Genomic DNA, 25,157 nt, shown 5'->3' with positions numbered 1-25,157 from the left:
TAGTTCAAGTATTTTCATTTCCATTGTTGTTCAAATTCAAGCTTCTTCATTTGTAACTGAAATCTCACTACCTCCAGCTGTGACTCACTTGTGTCAGGTACCACTTCCAACTTCAAATGCTGTGCTATCACTTAAACTGCATCTGCTTTCTTAACCCCTACAGGTAACCTCAACTTCAAGTTATCTGCCAACTCTGTTAATTTAGCTTTAGATACTTTTTGTAACCCAATCAAAGTTATATCTTCAACTTCCAAAAAAACTTTAGCCATAGGTACAGCCATTTTTGCAATCTCACCACTTTAAAAATTCCTCGCACCAGCTCCTGAATTCAAAGTGCTCCCTGTACTCATCACTTTAAGATTCACCAACTCCAAATCAATCAAGCAATTTCAAATATCCCGCAAAGGGCCCCCAATTTGTTATGACGTGGCAGATGATGTGTGCCAGGTGGATCAAATCTATCAGGGAAACTTGATAGCGCTGTCACAACGGTTTTGTAATTTGTATTTATTTCGAGATATGTGCCATGAATTCAGAGGTAATAAGTCCACCAAGGCTTGAGAGATTTTTTAAAAAGCTAAAATTAAAATAATTATTAACAAAACAAAAGATTTCAAGCACAAACATAGGTCTACTACTTACAACTATATTAACTCCTAAAATCCCTAATTAACTCGCTCCTAGTTACACCCCCTATAAGGCAACGGTCCAAAAATAGATTTTTACATTTTAAACAGATCCAGCAAATTAACACAATACCCTGGACTGTGGAATTCAAAATGGCTCTCTCCAGCTTTGGTTTCTGTAGACAGCAGGCTTACTGATTAAATACTGGAGGCTTCACACCCTTCTGTTAGCATTTACAATGCCTTCCCCTGACACATAGCCTCACTCTCTCCTTTGTGCATGTTTCTTTCTTTTTAACATGTAAATTCCATTGTTTCCATATGTCTTTGGAACTTCTGCCTTGCTCATAATATAATCTTTTCATGTAGCTACTACTCTCATTAACCTCTTTGAAATTCTAAAAATGCAAATTTCCTTTGCACCTTACATGCTAAGCCCTTCACCATATTTACTCATTAGCATATTAAAGACCCTTCTACACCTTACTTTTGATAGCTTCAACTTGCAGTCTGCTTAGCCACAAAATATAATTAAATCACACACACAGACAGAGAAATACAACCCCCATAAACCTACTTTACAATAAGCCAGAAAAATATCATGAAAATTATTATGCTCTCATGACAGCAGTGATATCATACAACATAGTGGCTTGGTCGCCATTTCAGAGGGCAGTTAAGAGTCAAGCGCATTTCTGAGAGTCCGGAGCCGCATATAGGCCAAAGTGGGTAAGTACAGCAGATTTCCTTCCTAAATGGACATTAGTGAACCAGATGCATTTTCATTCCAAATTTATTTAATTAACTGTTATAGTGGTATCTGATCTTGTGTCTCTATAGTTTGTCCAGGCCTCTGGATTATAGGTCAGTAGCATAACAACTATGCTACCTTAGCCATCAAAATATCCCAACTTCATGCATTTAGATGCTGAGACTCTTGATGGAATGCTGACACAGTACTTTTGTGATTTCCACATTTAACTGTGCTTGTGCAGAAAGAAGAATTTGCTGTCTGATTTGCTTCTTAATACTGGTGAACGCTATTAGCATCACCAGTGATATTTCTTTGAAATCTGAGCCAGTGCATTACCAGAGAATGTCAACATTTCCAGATATTCGTTGACCCATAAACTTGTGCACTTAAGTATGCACAACTAAATTAATATAAGCAATTTGTGATCTGTTCTAATGTGGATCTCTGTTTTCAAGGGGGTCTTTAATTTCACTTCAGTAATTTTTAATGCCACACTACCTTAAATATTATGTTCTGCATTGTGTACTTACTGTTTTAAGAGAGTGAGCAAATGACTTGCTTGGGGTATTCCAGGGTCATGTTAGTAACAGCAGCTGGGATCAGTTAATGGTTACTCTGGGGTATCCAGCTATACTATTTTTCCTTTTGGGACACATCTAACCTTGGTACCTTGCCCCTTGCCTAATAACATGAGATCAGGAGCATGCCATTAATAGAATAATCACCAAGACTTACATTCACACTGTAAAATATTGTTTTGGAGCAAAGTGCTCCACAACATAGGTAAAATAAAAAAACATGAATAATTGGCCTTGAAGACAAGGACAACATTGTTTTACTGCTTTAATTTCATTTTCAGTTGCTGCAAAGTATGTTTCATATATAATTTTAATTTTCCTTTAGACCTGACATGTCAACCGTGTAATTGGTCTTGACTGCATGCAAATTATTGTTTGGGCCTTCTTTAAGGAAGCAATGCCTGCACTCTATTTTCTGTTTATAAAAGGTGACAACCATAACTAATGCCCATAATTGTGGTGTAATTTTTTAAAAAAGACTTTTAAATGGCATGTTTTTACTCGAGTAAAAAGTTTAAAATGATGGCTACTGCCTTTTTTTGTTATTCATTCATAGGATATGGGGGCTGCTGGTTAAGCCAGCATTTATTGCCCACCCCTAGTTGCCCTTGAGAAGATGGTGGTAAGCTGCCTTCTTGAACTGATCAGCGATTAAGATCCATGCAAAGAATGGTAGTAAAAACATAAAATTAAAAGCTCTTTATCTGAGTGTGTGAAGCATTCATGCTAAGATGGATGAACTAGTAGCAGAAATAAGAATAAATGGTTTAGATCTGATCACCAATATAGAGATGTGGTTACAAGGTGACCAAGGTTAGGAAATAAATATTCCAGGGTATACAACATTTCGAAAAGACAGACAGAATGGAAAGGGAGGTGGAATAGCCCCGATGATAAAGGATGACATAAAGTCATTAGTGAGAAAAGATCTTGGCTCAGAAGTTCAAGAGGTAGACTCAGTATGGGGTGGAAATTAGGCATAGCAAGTGTCAGAAAATGCTGATAGGAGTAGTTTATAGGCCCCCTAACAGCAGTTATATTGTTAGACAGGCCATTAAGCAAGAAATCATTAGAGCTTGTAACAAAGACAACATAATATTTGTCGGGGACTTTAATCATCTTATAGACTTGACCAATTAAATTGGCATAGGTAGACTGGAAGATGAGATTTTAGAATGTTTTTGGACAGTTTCCTGGAATAATATGTTGTGGAACCAACTAGAGATAAAGCTGTTTTAGTTCTCGTGTTATGTAATGAGGCAGGGTTAATTAGCACTCATTGTAAAAGATCTACTGGGAAAAAATAATCATAATGCAGTTGAATTCCATATCAAGTTTGAAAGTAACATACGCCAACCCAAACAAGAACCTTAAACTTAAAGCAAATTACCTATGTACGAGGAGAGAGCTGGCTGAGGTTGATTTGGGTAAATAAACAAAAAGGCATGGTGACAAATCAACAGTGGGAAAAATGTAAAGAAACTATTTGAAATGCTTAACAAAAATACATTCCATTAAAAAACCAAAGCTCAGCAAGAAAAATCCACCCATGGCTCACTAGGGAAGCTAAGGATCATATTAAATTAAAAGAAGAGGCGTATACTGTTGCAAAGAATAGGAATAAACCTGACGATTGGAAGTGTTTTTAGAAACCAGCATATGGGCAATCAAAATGTTGATTAAATGGGAAATAATAGAATGTGAGAGTAAACGAGCCAGGAATATAAAAACTGATTGTAAGAGCTTTTACAGGTATATGAAAAGGAGAGTAGTTAATGTAAACAATGAATCCTTAGAAGTAGAGTCAGGAGAAATTTTCATGAGGAATGAAGAAATGGCAGAGAAATTGAAGAAATATTTTGTCTGTCTTCACTGTAGAAGACACAAGTCACATACCAGAAATAGAGGGTAACCAAGTGGCTGGAGTGAGGAAATTAAGGTAATTAATATTAGCCAAGAAAATGTATTGGAGAAATCATACTGACCAAGGTGGCCGGGCTCTGGAGCACATATCTGCCAGACCGGTCCAGCAGCAGCTGGTGAGGGAACCAGCAAGAGGGAAAAGTCTACTTGACGTTGCCCTCCGCAATCTACCTGTTGCAGGTGCATTTGTCTATGACAGTATTGAAAGGAGTGGCCACACCCTTGTGAAGATGAAGTCCTGTCTTCACATTAAGGGTACCCTCCATCATGTTATGTGGCAGTAACACCATGCTAAATGGGGCAGATTCAGAACAGATCTAGATACTCAAAACTGGGCATCTAATAGGCACTGTTGGCCATCAACAACAGCAAAATTTTATATTCAACCACAATCTGTAAGCTCATGGCCTGTCATATCTGTCACTCCAACATTACCATCAAACCAGGGGGTCAAACCTAGTTCAATGAAGAGTGTAGAGCATACCAGCATCAGACACACCTAAAAATGAGGCGCCATGATGAAACTACAACAGAGGACTACATGCATGCCAAACAGCACAAGCAGCATGGAATAGATCGACCCAAGTAACCCCACAAGCAAAGGATCAAATGAAAGGTCCGTAGTCCTGTCCTATTCAGTAGTGAATGTTGGTGGACAATGCTCAGTGATATTCAGTTTGGGTTCTTTAGGGCCACTTGGCTCTAGACCTTGTTGTAGCTTTGGTCCAAACATGGACAAAAGAGCTGAATTTAAGAGGTGCTTAAGAAGTGCAGCATCATTGATGGAAGGCCACTGACTTTGTGGGGGTGACTGCAGATGACCTCAGAGCTCTGGGTCTAGGAGGCCTGACTTTGGACTGCATCATCTTTGGATTGGCAGCAGTGGTCCAGGCTGGTTGTTTGAAAGGTAATAGTAAGGGCACTTGTAGAATAGCATTGGTGGGAGAACAAATGCTTTCATCCTGCGAGAGGATAACAATTTCATTTTCCATTCAGTCACTGCAGCTGTGCTGGGCAGGCGGCTCAGCAATCCTGGTAGTCTGTTGAAGGAGAGATTTCTGGATTGTTGTGAAATCCTGTGTTCTGCAGCCATGATTACAGCAGTATGAGCTTGCATGGCAGCATGCTGAGATTTATGACCTCAGTCTCAGCTTCCAATGCAGCACAAAGATATTGGGGGCCTTCTGCTTTTGCTGCAGTGGAAGCTGAGACATGTCCACCATCATGGTGCATCATGTTGGGCCCACTAATATGATAATGGAATTGGACACCACTTCTTTGCTTGAAAGGATGCACTCCAAGCTATGTGAAAAATCCTGTGCAGAGTTGACACTGGACTCCACCATGCTCCTTGACATTATACGTAGGTTTTCTGGCAGGCCAATCAATGCACCAAGCATTTCATTGTGCATACCCAACAGCCATCTTCTGTAGCCCACCCCAACAATGTGTTCATTCTTTGTAGCAGAGCTTGTATGTGAGCTTGTGCGCCATCTGCCCTGGCTCCAGGCCATTTCTGCCTGATATCTAATCAAATGCATCTCCAGGTTCTATGCTATTGTTATGATTTTTGAGACAAACCTTTTTTTAAAACAAAAAATTACACCACAAGATTTAAAGTTTCAAACACAAACTGTTACTGTACCAGAATGAAACAAAACTTTACTTCATAAACCCTTATTATTTAAGCCCAAATATCTCAACAGGACATTGTTCTATTTTTGTTTCCACCCAAGAGTTTCCCTATAGATAACAGGGTCTTAAAGGTTCCTTCATCTCTCCTGAGCCCAAACCAGAGTGTGGCACAACTCTTAGGAATTTACTTTTGACTCACCTCAGTTTCCCAGCCTGGCACTTGGACTTCCAGAGCATGCTGTCTATGAGGATTTCACTATTGATCTCTTCCACTGGTGTTACAAGGCAGATTTATCATAATAACCCATCTGGTTCACTAATGTCCTTTAGGGAAGGTCTGGCCTACCTGGTCTACATGACCTGGTCTGGCCTACATGTGACTCCAGACCCACAACAATGTGGTTGACTCTTAAATGCCCTCTGAACTAGGGCAATTAGGGATGGGCAATAAATGCTGGCCTAGCCAGCGATGCCCACCTCCCATGAACAAATAAAGAAAAACTGTAATTACACCAGGATTTTCGGGTTGTCGGGCGGGCCTGGTCCGCCACTCGCAATTGGCCCTGACCGCGATTTCATGCTGGCTGGCCAATTAACAGCCAGCCAGCGTGAAATGCACGCTGAGAACTTCAGTGCTCCTGGGGTGGAGGGCGCGAGGAGTGCGAGCGCAATAGTCTACGCATGTGCGGGGGAGCGCGCACTGAAAGCTCCCTGAAGGAGGATCTGAAAAAAATGTCCTGATATGGGACTCACTCACAATAACATCAGCAGAATAAAAATTCTGCCCAAAAATGTATATTTATTTTTTATTTAATTGTGGAAACCTCATCCCACCCATGGATGAGGTTTGCTAAAAAATCAAAAGGCCGCCTGGTTGATTCACCTGACTGCCAACTGTAAGGCTGGACAGGCAGCGAAAAATAGGTTTAGATTAATTTATTAAGGGCCTGAATAGGCTTCTTAATTGTCGGCATGCCTGCTGACCAAAATATCGCGAATGTGCAATGATGTTGGGACGTTCAGCCAACGTCATCGAGCAGTATTTGACACCTGATCGGGTCGGACACGCACCCGTCTGTGGAACGTAAAAGCCTGCCCCAGGTCTGTTTTAATTGCGCTTACTTCAGGGCTGTATACCACTTTTCCAAGCCAGATGCTTCCATTATCTTTTTGTTTAAAACCTCAATCGCGACCTAAAAGTTTTACTCCTAAAACATGAAACATGAAATTAGACATCTTCATAATCCTCTAAATCCTCTATCCTCTAAACTATGCGCAGTGTTGATAATTGAGTGGTGGCTGAGAGTGTGAAACCAAGTGATGTTTTTTCACCATCAATGTCTTGTTGCTCTTCCACCACTGTCTGCCAGGTTGCAGTTCTTGGGTATCTGAAAGGAGAAAGACACACAAATAAATTGTGGTGAGGGGATGTGAATGTAGGAAGTTCATGTTTTCATCATCTGCAGTTGAAAATTAGAAAAGATTTTCGGATGAAGGGGAAGTAGGATGTGAGAAGGAGGATTAGGTACAAGGATACCATCATCCTTGGCTTGAGCCCTGCCATTAGTCACGGCCTCAGCAGTGGCTGCTCCAGTGATGGTAAGCACAGTCTCATAGATGAAGGTAAGGACACATAGGTGTGCCTGTTTCTTGCTGGTTGTGCATCTCCTCCTTCAAGAGGGGGGAGAAGTGTGGTGCAATATGCTTAGCTGATGTGACTGTCGTGGTTTAAATAACTAGTGTGTGCAAGCTGTGAGATGTGAGCATGAGGCTTACAACAGTGCTAAGTGTGTGAGAGTGTGATGCAGCTTTAAATGTTGGAAAAGAAGCCTGATACAGATTGTAGGTAGGTGAGTTGGGATGTGGTGTATGAGCAGTGTTGGAGGCTCATGATGCAATTGTTGGGATATGGTATTTGAAGATAATTCTCTGATCTTCACTTGAGGCCATTAAACCCCTTGGGGAACTGCATCCAGGTCCTTGGGGCTTTTTTTTCATTCATTCACGGGATGTGGGCTTCGCTGGCTGGACCAGCATTTATCGCCCATCCCTAGTTGCTCTTGAGATGGTGGTGGTGAACTGCCTTCTTGAACTACTGCAGCCCATATGGTGTAGGTACACCCACAGTGCTGTTAGGAAAGGAGTTCCAGGATTTTGACCCAGCAACAGTGAAGGAACGGCAATATATTTCCAAGTCAGGATGGTGAGTGACTTGGGGGTGAACTCCCAGGTGGTGGTGTTTCCATCTATCTGCAGCCCTTGTCCTTCTAGATGGTAGTGGTCATGGGTTTGGAAGGTGGTGTCTGCGGAGCCTTGGTGAATTCCTGCAGTGCATCTTGTAGATGGTGCACACTGCTGCTACTGTGCGTCAGTGGTGGAGGGAGTGAATGTTTGTGGATGTGGTGCCAATCAATGTGGTGTCAAGCTCCTTGAGTGTTGTGGGAGCTGCACTCATCCAGGCAAGTGGAGAGTATTCCATCTTACTCCTGAACTGTGCCTTGTAGATGGTAGACAAGCTTTGGGGAGTCAGGAGGTGAGTTACTTGTCGCAGGATTCCTAGCTTTTGACCTGCTCTTGTAGCCACAGTATTTATATGGCTAGTCCAGTTCTGTGACTGTGAGCATAGACAGCCATGGCTATCTAGTCCCACTGCCTTTTGAGCATTTCCTTGGAGGGCCTCCTAGCACCCTATGGATGCAGCAGCTCCTTCACCAAGGCTTCTAGTGTCTGAGAGCCTTGGAGCACACACAATTCCTATGTTGTGATATTATTCAATCTTTTTTCGTATCAGAGTGACTTGTACAAAGACTTTGACAACCTGATCTAGCTACAGTGCACCTTCCCTTAAACTTGAGCTAGCCTTTCATGATTTTGGGCCTCTTGCAGAGCTTTTCTTTCATTCATGGGATGTGTGTGTCACTGGCTAGGCCAGCATATATTGCCCATCCCTAATTACCCTTGAGAAGGTGGTGGTGAGCTGCCTTCTTGAACCACTGCAGTCCATGTGGTGTAGGTACACCCGCAGTGCTAATAGGGAGAGAGTTCCAGGATTTTGACCCAGCGACAGTTGTCATGACAGAGGATCACAGCCCCGCATTACTTAGGACATATTGAGCTTTTTAAGTAAGATGTGTTTTTTTAAAAAGATCTCCAAGCAAAAGCTGGCTGAGAATGTAAAGTAACTGGTTTTTGGAAAGTTCCTGTGTGGATTATACTTGACCGACTAGTCCAGAGACAACTTTTCATTTCTGATCTGTGTGATCTCGAGATTTTAGTAACGAATAAACTTACTCTTTCTTTGCCTCAAGAATGCTGGTTAAACTGGCGCTTTCTAAAACATAAATACATTTGGACTAGGAAACAGTACCCACGAGGGAAGGTATCCCTTTTAAATTAAACCTTGTTGTGACCACCCGAGGGGGTTGAATAAAGAAGGGGAGCCAGCTTATTCCTCCTCATCAGGGAGCATAACAAAATTGTGGTCCCATTCGGGAAGTTAACAATTAGGGGTATCTCATCCGGGATCATAACAAATTGGGGTACCTCACCTGGGGATCGTTTGTAATACAGTGAAGGAGCAGCGATATATTTCCAAGTCAGGATGCTGTGTGGCTTGCAGGGGAACTTCCAGGTGGTGGTGTTCCCATGTGGCAGCTCTCCTTGTCCTTCTAGATGGTAGCAGTTGTGGGTTTGGAAGGTGCTGTCTAAGGAGCCTTGGTGAATTCCTGCAGTGCATCTTGTGGATGATACACACTGCTGCTACTGAGAGTTCGTGGTGGATGGAGCAAATGTTTGTGGATGGGATGCCAATCAAGGGGGCTGCGTTGTCCTGGATGGTGTCAAGTTTCTTGTTGTTGGAGAAGCACTCATCCAGACTAGTGGAGAGTATCCCATCACACTCCTGACTTGTGCCCTGTAGATGGTGGACAGGCTTTGGGGAGTCAGGACGTGAGTTACTCGTCGCAGGATTCTTAGCTTCTAACCTGCTCTTGTAGTCACAGTATTTTTATGTGTAGCCCAGTTGAGTTTCTGGTTAATGGGAACCCGCAGGATGTTGATGGTGGGGGATTCAACGCTGGTAATGCCATTGAATGTCGAGGGTGATTCTCTGTTAGAGATGGGCATTGCCTGGCACTTGTGTGGTGCGAATGTTACTTGCCAATTGTCAGCCCAAGCCTGGATATTGTCCACGTCTTGCCACGTTTGGACATGGACTGTTTCAATACCTGAGTCGCGAATGTTCGAACATCCTTGCTTCTCACCTTATAATGGAAGGAAGGTCATTGATGAAGCAGCTAAAGATGGTTGGGCCTAGGACACTACCCTGAGGAACTCCTGCAGTGATACCTTAGAACTGAGATGATTGACCTCCAACAACCACGACCATCTTCTTTTGTGCTAGGTATGACTCCAACAAGTGGAGTGTTTTCCCCCTGATTCCCATTGGCTCCTTGATGCTACACTCAGTCAAATGCTGCCTTGATGTCAAGGGCAGTCACTACATCACCTCTGGATTTCAGCCCTTTTGTCCATGTTGGACCAAGGCTGTAATGAAGTCAGGAATTGAGTGGTTCAGGTGGAACCTAAACTGAGTATCAGTGAGCAGGTTATTACGAAGCAAGTGCCACTTGATTGCACAGTTGATGACTCCTTCTGTCACTTCACCGATCATTGAGAGTAGACTGATGCGGTGGTAATTAGCCAGGTTGGATTTGTCCTGCTTTTTGTGTATAGGACATAATTGCGCAATTTTCCCCATTGCCCAGTAGATGCCAGTTTTGTAGCTGTATTGGAACAGCTTGGCTAGGGGTGCGGCAAGTTCTTCAGTACTATTGCTGGAATACTGATAGAGCCCATGGCCTTTGCAGAGTCCAGTGCCTTCAGCCATTTTTGACATCATGTGGAGTGAATCAAATTGGCTGAAGACTGGCATCTATGATGGTGGGGGCCTCTGAGGAGGCCAAGATGGATCATCCACTTGGCATTTCTGACTGAAGATTGTTGCAAATGCTTCAGTCTTATCTTTTGCACTGTGTGCTGGTCTCCTCCATCATTGATGATGGGGATATTTGTGGAGCCTCCTCCTCTAGTGAGTTGTTTAATCGTCCACCACCATTCATGACTGGATGTGGCAGAACTGCAGAGCTTATATCTGATCCATTGGTTGTGGAATTGCTTAGCTTTGTCTGTCGCTTGCTGCTTCTGCTGTTTAGCACATAAGTATTCCTGATTTGTAGTTTCACCAGGCTAACACTTCATTTTTAGGTTTGCCTGGTGCTGTTCCAGGCATGCCCTCCTGCACTCTTCATTGAATCAGGGTTGATCCACTGGTTTAGTTGTAATGGTAGACTGGGGGATATCCCAGGCCATGAGATTTCAGATTGTGGTTTGAGCACAAATCTGCTGCTGCTGATGGCCCACAGTGCTTCGTGGTTGCCCATTTTGAGTTGCTAGATCTGTTTGAAATCTATTATATTTGGCACGGTGGTAGTGCACCCAACATGTTGGAGGGTATCTTCAATGTGAAGACTTTGTCTCCACAAGGACTGTGCAGTGGACACTCCTACTGATGCTGTCATGGACAGATGCATCTGCAGCAGGCAGGTTGGTGTTTTTCCCTCTTGTTGGTTCCCTCACCACCTACGGCAGACCCAGTCTAGCAGTTATGTCCTTTAGGACTCGGCCAGTAGTGGTGCTACCGAGCCACCCTTGGTGATGGATTTTGAAGCTCCCCCACCAGTGTACATTCTGTGCCCATGCCACCCTCAGTGTTTCCTCCAAGTGGTGCTCAGGGTGGATGAGTACTGATTCATCAGCTGGAGGCAGGGGTGTTGGGGGGGTGGTGGTAGGTGGTAATCAGCAGGAGGTTTCCTTGCCCGTGTTTGACCTGATGCCATGAAACATCATGTGTCCGGAGTTGATGTTAGGGACTCCCAGGGCAACTCTCTCTCGACTGTTTGCCACTGCCAGTGGGACAGGACATACCCAGGTATGGTGATGGCGGTGTCTGGTATATTATCAGTAAGTTCTGATTCCGTGAGTATGACTATGTCAGGCTGTTGCTCGACTAGTCTGTGAGACAATTTTTGCAGGTGTGGTGGTGTTACGTGGTAATCAGCAGGAGGTTTCCTTGCCCGCATTTGACCTGATGCCACGAAACTTCATGTATCCGGAGTTGAGTTGAGTTTGTCATTGTTGTTTCTAGTGTCTAGGTTGATACCGGGTGGTCCTTCTGGTTTCATTCCTTCTTGCCTTTTTAGTGGTTTGATACAACTGAGGCCAGTTAAGAGTCAAGTTGCTGTGGTTCTGGAGTCACATGTAGGCCAGACCAGGTAAGGATGGCAGATTTACTTCCCTAACATGGGTATTTACAACAATTGACAATGGTTTCATGGTCATCATTAGACTTTTAATTTTAAATTTTAATTTCAAATTCAATCATCTGCCATGGTGGGATTCGAATCCTGATCCCCCAGATCATTACCCTGGGTCTCTGGATTACTAGTCCAGTGACAATACCACTATGCCACTGCCTCCATGTTGGCATGTTGCCTACATCGTGACCTCTGACTATTTTTGGTGCCTATCCAACCTGTCTCTCTGAATTCCTAGCTTATACCGAATACTTAATTCTGCCCCATAAGATCGACTGTTTTGAGCCAATAAACTTGGCAGGAACACCAAGAAAGCTTTAACTGCCAGTCAAATCAGAGAGTAGTTGCTTCCAGAGCGGGAAATGGAAATTGGCATCTTTCTGATTTTGGATGAAGATTGAGTTATTCAAGCCATCAAATATTGATGCCACGCAGGGTATAAGGATAAGCTCAGCAACCACAGGCCAGTCAGTTTAACCTTGGTGGTGTGAAAGCTTTTAGAATCAATAATTCGGGACAAAATTAACAGTCACTTGGACAAATTTAATTAATTAAGGAAAGTCAGCGTTGACTTGTTAAGACAAAACTAACTAACTTGAATTTTTTGAGGGTAATGCAGTTCATATGGTGTACACTAAGCTCCAAAAGCTCTTTAATAAAGCACCACATAACAGGCTTGCTTGCAAAGTTAAAGCACATGGATGCAAAGTTGGCTGAGTGACAGGAAACAAACTCTAGTGGTGAACAGTTGTTTTTCATACTGGAGTAAGGTATATAGTGGGTTCTTTAGCTGTTGGTGTTAGGAACTCTGCTTTTCTTGATCTATATTAATGACCTAGACTTGGTTGTGCAAGGCACAATTTCAAAATTTGCAGGTGACACAAAACTTGGAACTATTGTGAATTCTGAAGAGGCAAATGATAGACTTCAAGGAGACAGACATAAGCTGGTTGGATGGACAGACATGTGGCAGGTGAAACTTAATGCAATGAAGTTTGAAGTTATTCATTTTGGTACAAGGAGATGCAGCATAAAATAAGGGCTTCAATTCTAAAGGAGGTGCGGGAGCAGAGGGACCTCGGCTATACATGCGCAAATCGTTGAAGGTGGCAGGGCAGGTTGAGAAAGCATATGGCAACCTGGACTTTATAAAAAGGGGCATATAGTACAAAAGCAAGGAAGTTATGATGAACCTGTACAAAACACTGGTTCAGCCTCAATTGGAGTATTGTGTCTAGTTCTGGGCACCACATATTAGGAAGATGTGAAGGCATTAGAGCGGATGCAGAAAATATTTACAAAAGTGGTTCCAGGGATGAGGGCCTTCAGCTACATGGATAGATTGGAAATGCTGGAGTGGTTCTCCCTACTGAAGATTAAGAGGAAATTTGATAGAGACGCTGAAAATCATGGGTCTGGGCAGAGTGGATAGGGAGAAACTGTTCCGGTTGGTTGAAGGACTGAGAACCAGAGGACACCAATTTAAGGTGAATGGCAAAAGAAGCAATCGCGACTTGGGGAATACTTTTTTATGCAGTGTGATTAGGATCTGGAATGTGCTGCCTGAGTATGTTGGAGGCAGATTCAAATGTTGCTTTCAAAGTGATTGGATAATTAGCTAAAAAGAAAACGTTTGCAAGGTTACATGGAGAAGGTGCAGGAGTAGGACTAGGTGAGCTGTACTTGCAGAGAACCACATGGACATGACAGGCTGAATGGCCTCCTGTACTGTAGCTATTCTATAAAACCTTGGCCTTTAAGTGACGGGTAATGAAGCTTTTGTGTCTTACAAGTATTAATTTAAGACAAGAAAGGATGCTGTGACCACTCTTTCTTCCATTAGAGCCCGTAATCAGAATCAACATGAGCAGCTTCCTATTACATTTTAGGATCTAAATCACAGTAATTATGAATGGGGAAGGCCCATTTTGATTCATCCAGCAAGAGAGATCCCAAAATGCCCCATTGCAGCTTCCAATGGAGTTCTTAAATGATTTCATGGCCAGAATCTTCAGGTCGGCGTGCAGGGGCGGGCGCCGCTCGCCGATGCGTAAAATGATGCGCAGTGACGTCGGGCGTGCGTCCCGATGTCACTGCGCGTCATTCCAATCTTCAGTTCGGCGGGCGTGCTATGCACGCACCAAACTATCAAAGGCCTATTAAGGCCATTTAAAAACTAATTAAAATGATTAACAGAGCTGCCCATCCACCTTAAGGTTGGCGGGCAGGCGAAGAGCCCAGGCGGACTTCACATTTATCATGAAACCTCATCCACGGGCAGGGTGAGGTTTCATGAAGGATTTATAAATCAATTAAATTTTTTCATTAAATTTCATTGACATGTCCCAGCTCATGTGACACTGTCACATGAGGGGACATGTCTGAAAACGCTTTTTTTCTTTATTTAAATTTTTAATAATGAAATTAAACTCCCTGAGGCAGCTCCATGCTCAGGGAGATTTCCGCACTCTTGCGCACAACTCCCGACATCACCCTGCGTCATTTCAACTTTTAGGTCGGCGGGGGCGCAGCCGAATCAGCTGTGCGCCCGCTGACCTGTCAATGGCTTATTGAGGCCATTTAAAAACTAATTGAAATAATTAATGTACCTGCCCGTCCAACCTTAAGGACGGGATGAGGTTTCCTGAAGGATTTTAGAATTAAAAAATTTAATAAAGGCTTGATTAAAAGTGATGGACATGTCCCAACTCATGTGACAGTGTCACATCAGGGGACATGTCAGGGAAATTTTATTTTTCCACGTGCACCATTTTAAAATTTGGCGCCAATCTCCCTGAGGCAGCACTTAGCCTCAGGAAGATGAGTGCGCTCTTTTGCACGCGTGCGTGAAAGAGCGCACTCTCAGCTGAAGGAATCTCCCATCGCTCCCCCCCGCGGCCTGCACAGGGAACGCATAGCGCTTCTTGGCGGACGTCACGCTGGGCGGGCCTTAATTGCCCCGCCCACGTAAAATGGCGGCACGCCTCTAATCGGGGGCGTTGATCGGAGGCGCGCCTGCTCTTGAACTTGCCCCCCCCAAGTGTATCGAAGTTAATGATCCAAAATGGGCAGTCAGCGGCGAAGCAAGACCTTGAAGTAAGCCTTACCTGAATGACTTAGTGATCTCTGCGGTGAGAAATTTAACTCTCTCAGCCTGCAGTGATATTGTAACGGATTGCAGTGTTCTTTACTGGATAATTCCCAGCATAGAGCTGCAGTGATGTCATCGGATGTGCAAGCAGCTAATCATATTAAAGGATTTTCACAGGCACCCAATCGAGAAGCAATTAAGTATTTTCTTAAATTGATTAAATAAAAATGACTAAAATAGGGATTTTTGCTGAAGGTCAATTTTAATGCCAGCTTGAACAGGAGTGGTTGTTCAATGGAATGGAGCTGGCAAAAAATATTGTGAAAATGGTAATTGACAATGGTGTTGGCATTTAATAGAGTGAAATAAATTAATTGAAACAAAGTAGCAGCTATTTATTTCAAGACAATTGCCCTAAGTTTATGAACTAAAATAAGGTTAATAAATAAAATGTGCTTATTGCAAGGACTGAAATTTTAAGCAATCCTTTCCAAATAAATGTTATTAAGGGCACTTAGATTGATTTAACAAGCGGAGTGATTAATGGTGGGGCCTGGAACATTTTAAAAATATGAACTTTTGAGCTGCAGTTGAGGCTTGGTGGAAATACTTTTTAATTATTTCTTTGTTGCTGGAAGGTGAGTTTTAATGAAGTGATGCTAGGGGAGAGAATGCTGGGAACTGCCGGGTAGCTTTTTATTGGGATTTTGGTCATGCTGAGGAGCAGCACTAATTATGGAACTGCCTCTTGGTTCCAAATGATCTTTTCTTTTAATAGCACTTTGCCTTCCATGTATCCCGTTCAGGTGCCTAACATTCTCTTTTCCTCTGACTCAGGGTTATAATATTTATTTATGGCAGCAGGACATGATTATGTAGCCCCTTGGCCATTGAACAACCTTAAACTGTTTGTCCAATATTGCCATTACTTGTTGACTGGAATGTTTTCCACTGTCTCCTATGTCTCTCTTGTGTTTTGTCTCCCTGAATACGCAATAACAAGCTCTCCCTTAATCCCTGAAATGTTAGCCTCTCCATATTACTGACTTTCCTATTGCGAATCACAGAAGTTATAGTGCAGAAGGAAATCACTTGTTCCATCGTGCCTGCACCGGCTCTCCAAATGAGAAATTCACGGTGTCATTATCTCTCCTTCTCCCCATAACCTGTACATTCTTCCATTCGTATTGCTTCTCTCCTCAACTTTTTCCCCCAGGAGCCTATGTCATTGCTGAAGCGTGAACATTGGAAATCACGCTCAACTGCAGCTTGACTGTATGGAGCAGGCTCAATGGATCATGTGGTCTTCTGTTTGCCCTTAGTAAGAACATTTTTTTAATCTTTTCTACTTTGTGTTGGCCAAATTTCAGTAATAACCCCACTGAGTATCATATAATACTACATTTTGTAATTGGAGAGTAGGAGAGATTTTTTGGCGCTGTAAATTATATTTTTCTGCCATGTCTCCTTCCCCTTGTGTTTGTTTTGCAGCACAAATCAGTGCATGAATCCATTGGTTTAATAGCTATGGCTCTTGTATATAGCTGCTAAATTTGTTTCACAACTGCATAAATTGCACTCTAGGTTTGTAGGTCATAGGGTGATTTGTGAAGGTGCAATTTGCATGCTGAATTTTATGGTAATTTAAACAATTAAACTACTTTGAACCATAAATATATATAGATGCAATTGGTACAGCAAATTAATTTGCTCATCTGGGATTGATAAATATAGAGAAATACCTCTTTCTTTGATCTAACCCTGGCTTTGGTGCAGATATGGTTAACAGCGTGTGTGCCTCAGGAAAACTAAATGTTAACAAAAATAAGTTGAAAATTCTGGCAGGAAATAGAGGGAGAGACTAACCAAAAATGGCCATCAAGTTACTTACCTGGACTTTATAATGTAGTATAAGTTTTATAACACTGAACAATGATACAGGTGACGTGAGATATAATATCCATGGGGCAAAATTTTCTGCTGGGTGTGCGGGCGAGGGCCCGACACGCCCAAGCGTGAAATAGCACGCGATGACATTGTGCGAGCATCCTGTTGTCATTGTGCACACATGCGATATTTCAATCGGCAGGCGCAAGTGTTGGCAGTGCACCCGCCGACAATTATGAGGCCTATTAAGATCATTAAAGTATCAATCAACAGGGATTTTTTGCTGCCAGTCCAATGTTATGGTTGGCGGGTGGGTGAATCGGCCAGGCAGTCTTTACATTTTTCAGGAAAACTCATCCAAGGGCGAGATGAGGTTTCCGTAATTAAATTTAAAAAAATAAAAATCTATGCACAGAATTTTTATAACGTCCACGCCCAGGTTACTCACTCTGATGCGTGGACATTTTTTCCGGATTTTAAATTTAGTCTTTATTGATTTGAAATTCTTCAGCTCCCTGAGGCAGCTCTCTGCCTTCAGGGACCTTTCCTTCCATGCTCCCCCATGCCCCCATGCTGGCAGTGCAGAACATTTCAACGTGCCTTTTAAGCTGGCTGGCCGTTAATTGGCCAGCCAGCATGAAATCGCGATCGTGGGCGGCGGCCCGCTCCCGGCCACTCCGGGGTCTGCCGATTGCGGCTGCCTGCCGACCTGAAGATTCAACCCATGATGTATGAATAAGAATTGGCAGTTTTAAAATTCTGATTACAGTTGTTTGCCATATTTTTGTGAAACCTAGGCTCTTTCTTGTTTAGGGGCTGAGGTGAGCTTGCTCTTGTGAATGGAGTCTTGCAACCAAGAAAGATTTTAAAGGAGTGGACTATTCTTGCTTAGAATGGGATTCATGATTGATTAAGAATGACTTAAGTCACCTGAATTCAAGTCATAATTATCTCTTTTATGAAAGGGGTGATGACACTTTCCTCCTGTGTGAAGCAGCAGCATCATGAACTTTCCTATTAAGCTGCTGTAGGTTTGTTTTTAGTGACTAGGACATCTGCTGTGCCATTGACTTCATCTATTAGCCTCCTTTGTATCCTTTTCATCCTTTGAAACCTCTCCCTTCCCTCTTCTTCCCAGTCTGTTGTTCCTCACCTCAGACTCTGATCAAAAAACATTTCCAGATTATTGGTCTCTAAAAGATGAAACTATTGGCGCTGAATTTTACCACGGGCTTCAGGACTCTGACGTCGGAGCAAAGAGCAGGTCCAGAGCCCGCACTTGCCAGCAGTGGGATCAGTTCATCAATTTAACTGCAGGCCACCTTTAGGCTTGCTATCCAATAAAGGACAGTGGGTGGGCTCTTAAAGCTGCTGGTCCAATCAGAGGGCTGGCTGCTGTAAAACCTCAACAGCAGCTCCACCAGATAGGCGCTGTTGAAGCAGGTATGAGTCCTCGGGTCACCTCCAGGTAAGTAAAATTAAAAATTCAGGGTACCAAGGGACTCAGTGGGTGGGTGGGGTGTATCGTTGGGGTTGTGGAACCTGCGTTTCCTACTCATAATCCACTGGGCTGCTAGAGGGAGAGCATCTCCATTAAGCTGGTAGCCTCTCCATACTGGAGGTTGTGCCACTGTTGGCAAATCGGCTCTGCAAAATGACCTTAATTGTGCCTTTAACAATGCAAATCCTTGGAGCGGGCAGTTGATCTGCCCCGCAGCCTGTCGCCAGTAAACTTCCCCTGTGGTGGGTCTGCGGTGGGGAGCCTTCTGGCCAGGCCTTCCACTATTTTAATTCTTTTATTTCTCCTCCTCTCCCACTTTCTTAAATAAGGTAAAGCATTGAGAAATATTGAGTGCTTATATTTGACCAAATTATAGCATTCGAATCACCAGCCATTCCCTTGACTGGTGGAAAACTAGTTTCTTTCTGAAATATTTAGGATTGTTTTATTCTACAGCATGTTCTTCAGATAGGCTCAGTGTCTCCATCTAAGGCCTTGTAGTTTCACGGGTTTTGAGACCTTGTGCAGTTAACTAAAGAAAAAAATACTGTACTTGTTCATCTGTCTCAAATGTCCCTATCAACATTTTTTTATTATTCATTCATGGGATGTGAGTGTCACTTGCAAGGCCAGCATTTGTTTCCCATTCTTAATTGCCCTTGAGAAGGTGGTGGTGAGCTGCCTCTTGAACTGCTACAGTCCATGTGGTGTAGGTACACCCACAGTGTTGTTAGGGAGGCAGTTCTAGGGTTTTGACTCACTGACAGTGAAGGAATGGTAATATAGCTCCAAGTCAGGATGTTGAGTGGCTTGGAGGGGAACTTGGAGGTGGTGATGTTCCCATGAGTCTGCTGCCTTTGTCCTTTTAGGTGATAGAGGTAACTGGTTTGGAAAGTGCTGTTGAAGGAGGCTTGGCAAATTACTGCAGTGCATCTTGCAGATGGTACACACTGCAAAGGTGCACTAGTGGTGGAGGGAGTGAGTATTGAAGCTGATGGATGGGGTGCTGATCAAGTGAGCTGCTTTTTCCTAGATGGTGTTGAGGTTCCTGAGTGGTGTTGGAAACTCACTCATCAGAAAAATGGAGAGGGTTCCAACACACTTGTACCTTGTATATGGTGGACAGGCTTTGGGGAGTCAGGCAGATAGTTATTTGCCACTGAATTCCCAGCCTCTGACCGATTCTTGTAGCTGCAATATTTATCTGGCTGGTCCAGTTCAGTTTCTGATAAATGTTAATCCCCAGGATGTTGTTAGTGCAGTTTTCAGTGATGGTAAGGTCGTTGAATATTAAGGGCAGATGATTAGATTCTTGCAGATGGTAATTGCCTGGCGCAATTGTGGTGCAAATGTTACCGTCGTTGTGCCATCATGTACATGGTAGTAGCCATTGTGCATATTGTTAAGGAAGCCAGATTGAGCCAATTCCATCAAAGCTTATTAAAACCATGGTGAATAAAATCTGTTGAACATCTTGATTATAATCTGTTTACTAATCTATTGTTCTAATGTCAAATTTGGCAAACATAAAAGGCTTTCAATTAGGCAGTCAAGAATTGTTTCGGCAAGGATTTATTAGAATTATAGTCGTTTATCTTGAAGTTCTGTTTGCTCGGTTTCATTTGCTCCTTTTCATTCCCATCTCCTTTGCAACTTATTTTGGTGTCATCTTGACTTGGGGTCTACTACAGCTAACTTTGATGTCCTCAACATTTCTGCCCATCGTTCTCACTATTGGGCACTGACCACTTTTTTTAATGCCACATTCTACAGAGTAATGTGCTTCTCAACTGATGTACAAGTGGTTATTGAACAACTGCAGGCTGATATATCAGACAGTGAATACTGAAAGTTTAGAGGGAAACTGAAAAATGAATTAAGTGAGGCAAAGGGAGAGCATGAGAAGAGACTGGCAGCTAACATAAAAGAGAATCCAAAAGTTTTCTTTAGGCTTATAAATCTGTTTCTTTCCAAGGACGAAGGTGTTACTGAAGTCATAATGAAAGAGGAGGCAGCTGACTCACTGAATAGGCTAAAAATTGATACAGAAGGTATTAGATAGGTTGGCCGTACTTAAAAATGAATAAGTCACCAGATTCGGATGGGATGCATCTGAGGATGCTGAGGGAGAAAGGCTGGGAATTGCGGTGGCACTGGCCATGATCTTCGAATCCTTCTTAAATACAGGGACGATGCCAAAGGATTTGAGATTTGCAAATGTTACACCCCTGTTCAAAAAAGGGTGTAAGGATAAACCTATCAACTGCAGAGCAGTCAGATTAACTTGATGGTGGGAAAGTGATAATCCAACAAAGTTAACAGTCATACAACATCAGCAAAGTACTGTTGATGCTGGATATCCAAAAAAAAACAGAAAATGTTGGAAATACTCAGCAGATTTGGCAGCATCCACAAAGAGAGAAACTGAGTTAATGTTTCTGGTTCTCGTGAAAAGCCATCAATCTGAAACGTTAACTCCATTTTTATCTCCATACATGTTGCCAGTCCTGCTGAGTATTTCCAGAATTTTCTATGAAAATTACAGTCACTTGGATAAATGTGGATTAATTAGGGAAAAACAGCAGAGATATGTGAAAGGCAAATTGTGTTTAAAGACTTGATTGAGTTTTATAATGGGGTAACAGATGGTTTATGAGGGTAATGCAGTTGATGTGGTATACATGGACTTCCAAAAGACATTTGATTAAAGTCTCACATAACAGGCTTGCCAGCAAAGTTGAAGCCCATGGAATGAAAGAGTGACAGCCTGGATACAAAATTGACTGAGTGACAAGAAACAGGAGTTGTGGTGAACAATTGTTTTTCAGTTTGGAGGAAGATATATATTGGAGGTCCCCAGGGACCAGTACCATATCACTGCTTTTCTTAATTAGGTACTAATGACCAAGACTTTGGTGTACAGGGCGCAATTTCAAAATTTGCAGATGATAGAAAACTTGGAAGTGTTGTGAGCTGTGAGGAGGATAGTGCTAGACCTCAAGAGGACATGCATAGATGATGGGTAGATGAAATTTAATGCAGGGAAGAGTGAAGTGATGCATTTTGGTAGGAAGAACAGAGAGTGGGAAAGGTGCAATTCTAAAGGAGATGCAGGAGCAGAGAGACCTGAGGGTCTGTGTGCACAAATTGTTGAAGGTGGCAGCCAGGTTAAAAAATAGATTATAAGGTTATAAGGCAGACAGGATCCTGGACTTTCTAAATGGAGGCATAGAATTCGAAGTATGGAAGTTATGATAAACCTGCATGAAACACTAGTTTCACCCTAACTGGAGTGTTGTTTCCAGTTCTGAGCACCACACTTTAGGAAAGATGTGAAGGCTTTAGAGCAGGTGCAGAAAAGATTTATGAGAGTGGCTCAAGGGATGAGAGTCTACAGCTATGTGGACAGATTGGAGAAACTGGGGTTGTTCTCATTAGAAAAGAAAAAAAAATGAAGGAAATTTGATAGAGACATTTAAAATCATGAAGGATTCTAGACAGAGTCAATAGAAAGATATTGTTTCCATTTGCAGAGGGCACTGATTTAAGGTGAATGGCAAAATAACCACCAGTGACACAAGGAAAATCTTTTTTTTACATGGTGAGTGATCAGGAGCTGGAATGCACCACTTGATAGTGTGGTGCATGCAGATTTAATTGTGGCTTTTGAAAGCGAATTGTGTAGCACCTGAAGGGAGAGATTTGCAGGGCTTTGGGGAAAGGGAAGGGAATGGGACTCGCTAAGTTGCTCTGGCAGAGAGTTGGCATTGACATGAAGGGTTGTTTGGCCTCCTTCTATGCTGTAATCATTTTATAGTTCTGTTACTTCTGGATTGGTGCTATACCAAGATTTTCTACACAAATGTGTGATCCTTGAAATAATGATGAGAATTAAGGCATTTCTAAGAGGTAATTCTTTCATTGATCTGATTTTCACGTACATCCTTGCGCTTGCCAGCATAATATTACACTGTCTTGTACTGTCCTGTCAGCCTACCTGTCAAGAGGAAAATTATAACAACAGTTTTCTGAAATTCCTAAGTGCTTATTGACTGCAAAAAATTATGTGCTGGCATGATAACCATTATAACTGTATACTTTAGCAGCCAATATCTGTTAGCAGCTACTCCCCTATATAGAACAGGGGTATTACTTTGAAATTAACAAATCAATTTACAACAATCTTTCAAGCAAAACAGTATGATCCTGTATGTAAATTATTTCTTTCTTCTCTGTTCCAGAGTTGATCATTGAGATAATAAAGCAGAACTATGGACAAGTACTACACCAATATCAAGAGGTAATAGTTGGTTAGTCAGGCTACCGTGAACTACAGTGTCTGACCATGTTCAAATAAAGCTAATTAGTGCATTTCCCTTAAAATAAATCTGGTTTTGGTTAGATTTAGTATTTGTGGCATGATAGCAACTATGGAAATTTACTTAAATAAAAGTTGCTGGAAATAGTCAACAGTTTTGCCAATATTTGTGTGGAGAGAAACAAAATTAATGTTTCAGTTCAAAGACTTTTCTTCAGAACTGGAAAAAGTTAGAGATGTAATGCAGGAGGGAGGGGTGGGAAAAAGAAAAAATTGGAGCCTGTGACGGGATGGAAGGAAGGAGGAATTAAATGAGAGTTGATGGTGCAAGGCTAAGGAAAATGATAATGGAACAAGAAACAAATTATATGCCTATAGTAGATGTGAATAGCAGAACAATGAACAGCTGCCTTTTGAAAGAAAAAAATAAGAAAAAAACAAGAAACAAGTGGGAGAAAAAAGGAAAGCAGCAGAGAAAAGGGAAACAATATAGGGACAGAGGTTATCTTCTAAAATTGTTGAATTTGATAATGAATCTGGAAGGCTGTAAAGTGCCTAGTCAAAAGCTGAGGGGTTCTACCTCAAGCTTGCATTGAGCTTCATTAAAACACTGCAGGAGGCTAAGAACAGGAAGGTTAGAGTGGGAGGAATGTGGAGAATTAAAATGGTTGGTGACTGAAGTTCAGGGTCACGTTTGTGGACTGAATGGAGGTGTTCTGTAAAACAGCCAATTAATCTTCATTTGGTGGTCTCAATGTAGAGGAAACCACAACATGAGCAGTGAATACAGTGTACTAAATTGAAAGAAGTATAACAGGTTGCTGTTTCACCTGGAAGCAACATTTAGGGCCTTGGACAGTGAGAAAGGAGGTGGTAAAGAGCAGATGTTGTTTCTCCTGTACTTGCATGGGAAGCTACAATGGGAAGGAGAGGAGTTTGTTGGCTGTGGCAGAGGATTGGACCAGGATATTGTGGAGGAACGGTAACTTCAGAATGCTGAAAGGTGAGTGGAGGAGAAAATGTGTTTGGCGGTGGCATCACACAGGAAGTGATGGAAATAGCAGTGGTTGATCTATTGAAAGCTGGCGAAATGAAAGGTGGGAACAAAGGGAATCCTATTATTGTGCAGGAGGAAAGGGAGGTGCTGAGAGCAGAAATGCGGGAAATGGGAAGGTCAAGGGCTTTGCCAATCATGGTGGGGTGGGGTGGGGTGGGATGGGGAATTCTCAGTTGAGGAAATAGACATTCTGGGAGCACTAGTATGGATGATGCATTGTTGGAACAGATGTAACAGGGTGTGAGGAAGTGTGGTCAAGGAAGTTGTGGGAGTCACTGGGCTTATCGTGAATTTTGGTTGATAGTCTATCCCCAGAAATGGAGAGAGAGATGTCTAGGAAGGGAAGAGTAGAATTTGCAATGGACTATGTGAAGGTAAGAGAAGGATGTAAATTCAAAACAAAGTTTGTGAAAATCGTAGCAATTTACTTGTTTTGTGAGGGTGCAGCTTAGAGATGGTGTTTGCTGTTTACTTTACATAGCCTGGAGATTGTGCTTAATGAAACAATAAGCTTGTGTTTTGAGCTGAATTTATTTGTGTGATTATTTTGTAATAGCACCATTTCAAGCACATGATGATTTGCTGATTTGTTTTTATTTTTCATGCATCATTACATTTGTTTATATGCATCTGCTTTGGCTCCCCAGCCAGAAAATGTTGTTCTGACTCTACAGGTACATTTATACCTTCTGAATTATTCTTATAGAATGGTCCCTCACTTTTTGGTAAGATGATTTTTAAGATCAAAGCGCTGTGACGCAAAGCTTTTTTTTAAAAAAAAAGATCTGGTTATTCTACTTTAAGTTGATGCAACTTATTGATCTTTTAGGTTGAATAGACTAGCATAAATAAACCTCATTTATGCCAACCATTGTTATGGACCATGTACTGTGCAAGAGAGCAGGCAGGTAACCTGATTTGAGGTGCCTCAATAGTTTTGTGAATTGGATAGAAAATAAGTGAGCTGTGCAAACTGATCTCTCCAAAATAGGTTAATTTTTTCTAAGGTAATTTTGTTTGGCTTTTTTCCCTTTCTTGGCCAAGTAACTTACCTGTGTTCGACAGTTTCCCAAAAAGCCCATGCCCATGTTTGAGAATTTGTTCTGTTGGGGAAAGAGTGCACTTCTTTTGATAAAAGTACAGCTGAACACTCAGTTCTGCACATCAGCGCCTCCTTTGTTTTTGTTAAGTTGTGTTTTTTTCTGGAACCAAATCTAATGCTGGTTGGAGCATTTGGAAGGAGTACAGCTTAGTTTTATTTGAATGGTACTTTGGCTTAAAGGGTTAAAGTAGAAAGACAGGTGCATAGGGTTGGCTTGCACTCCCCTGAGTTTAGAAGTTTGAGAGGTAATCCAATCTGTGTTTAAAATTATAAAGAGGATTGATGGGGTAGGTACGTCAAAATAAGAACAG

The 25,157-nt window shown here is 42.2% G+C and overlaps 1 protein-coding gene across 8 annotated transcripts in view; it reads left to right on the top strand.

Moving 5' to 3' along the window:
• The window catches only part of LOC144682600 (prominin-1-A-like), a 297,236-nt gene that overhangs the window by 104,444 nt on the left and 167,635 nt on the right, over positions 1–25,157 (top strand). For all 8 annotated transcript variants that reach the window (XM_078545151.1, XM_078545141.1, XM_078545114.1 and 5 more), the window contains exon 3: positions 22,611–22,669. In XM_078545151.1, the coding sequence (XP_078401277.1) occupies positions 22,611–22,669 (59 nt within the window). The remainder of the gene's footprint in view (positions 1–22,610; positions 22,670–25,157) is intronic.

This window comes from Cetorhinus maximus, chromosome 1 (assembly GCF_964194155.1).
Source record: "Cetorhinus maximus chromosome 1, sCetMax3.hap1.1, whole genome shotgun sequence".
In the NCBI taxonomy this organism is placed as follows: domain Eukaryota; kingdom Metazoa; phylum Chordata; class Chondrichthyes; order Lamniformes; family Cetorhinidae; genus Cetorhinus; species Cetorhinus maximus.
The sequence above is the reverse complement of the archived record's forward strand: the minus strand, read 5'-3'. Positions and strand labels throughout refer to the sequence as shown.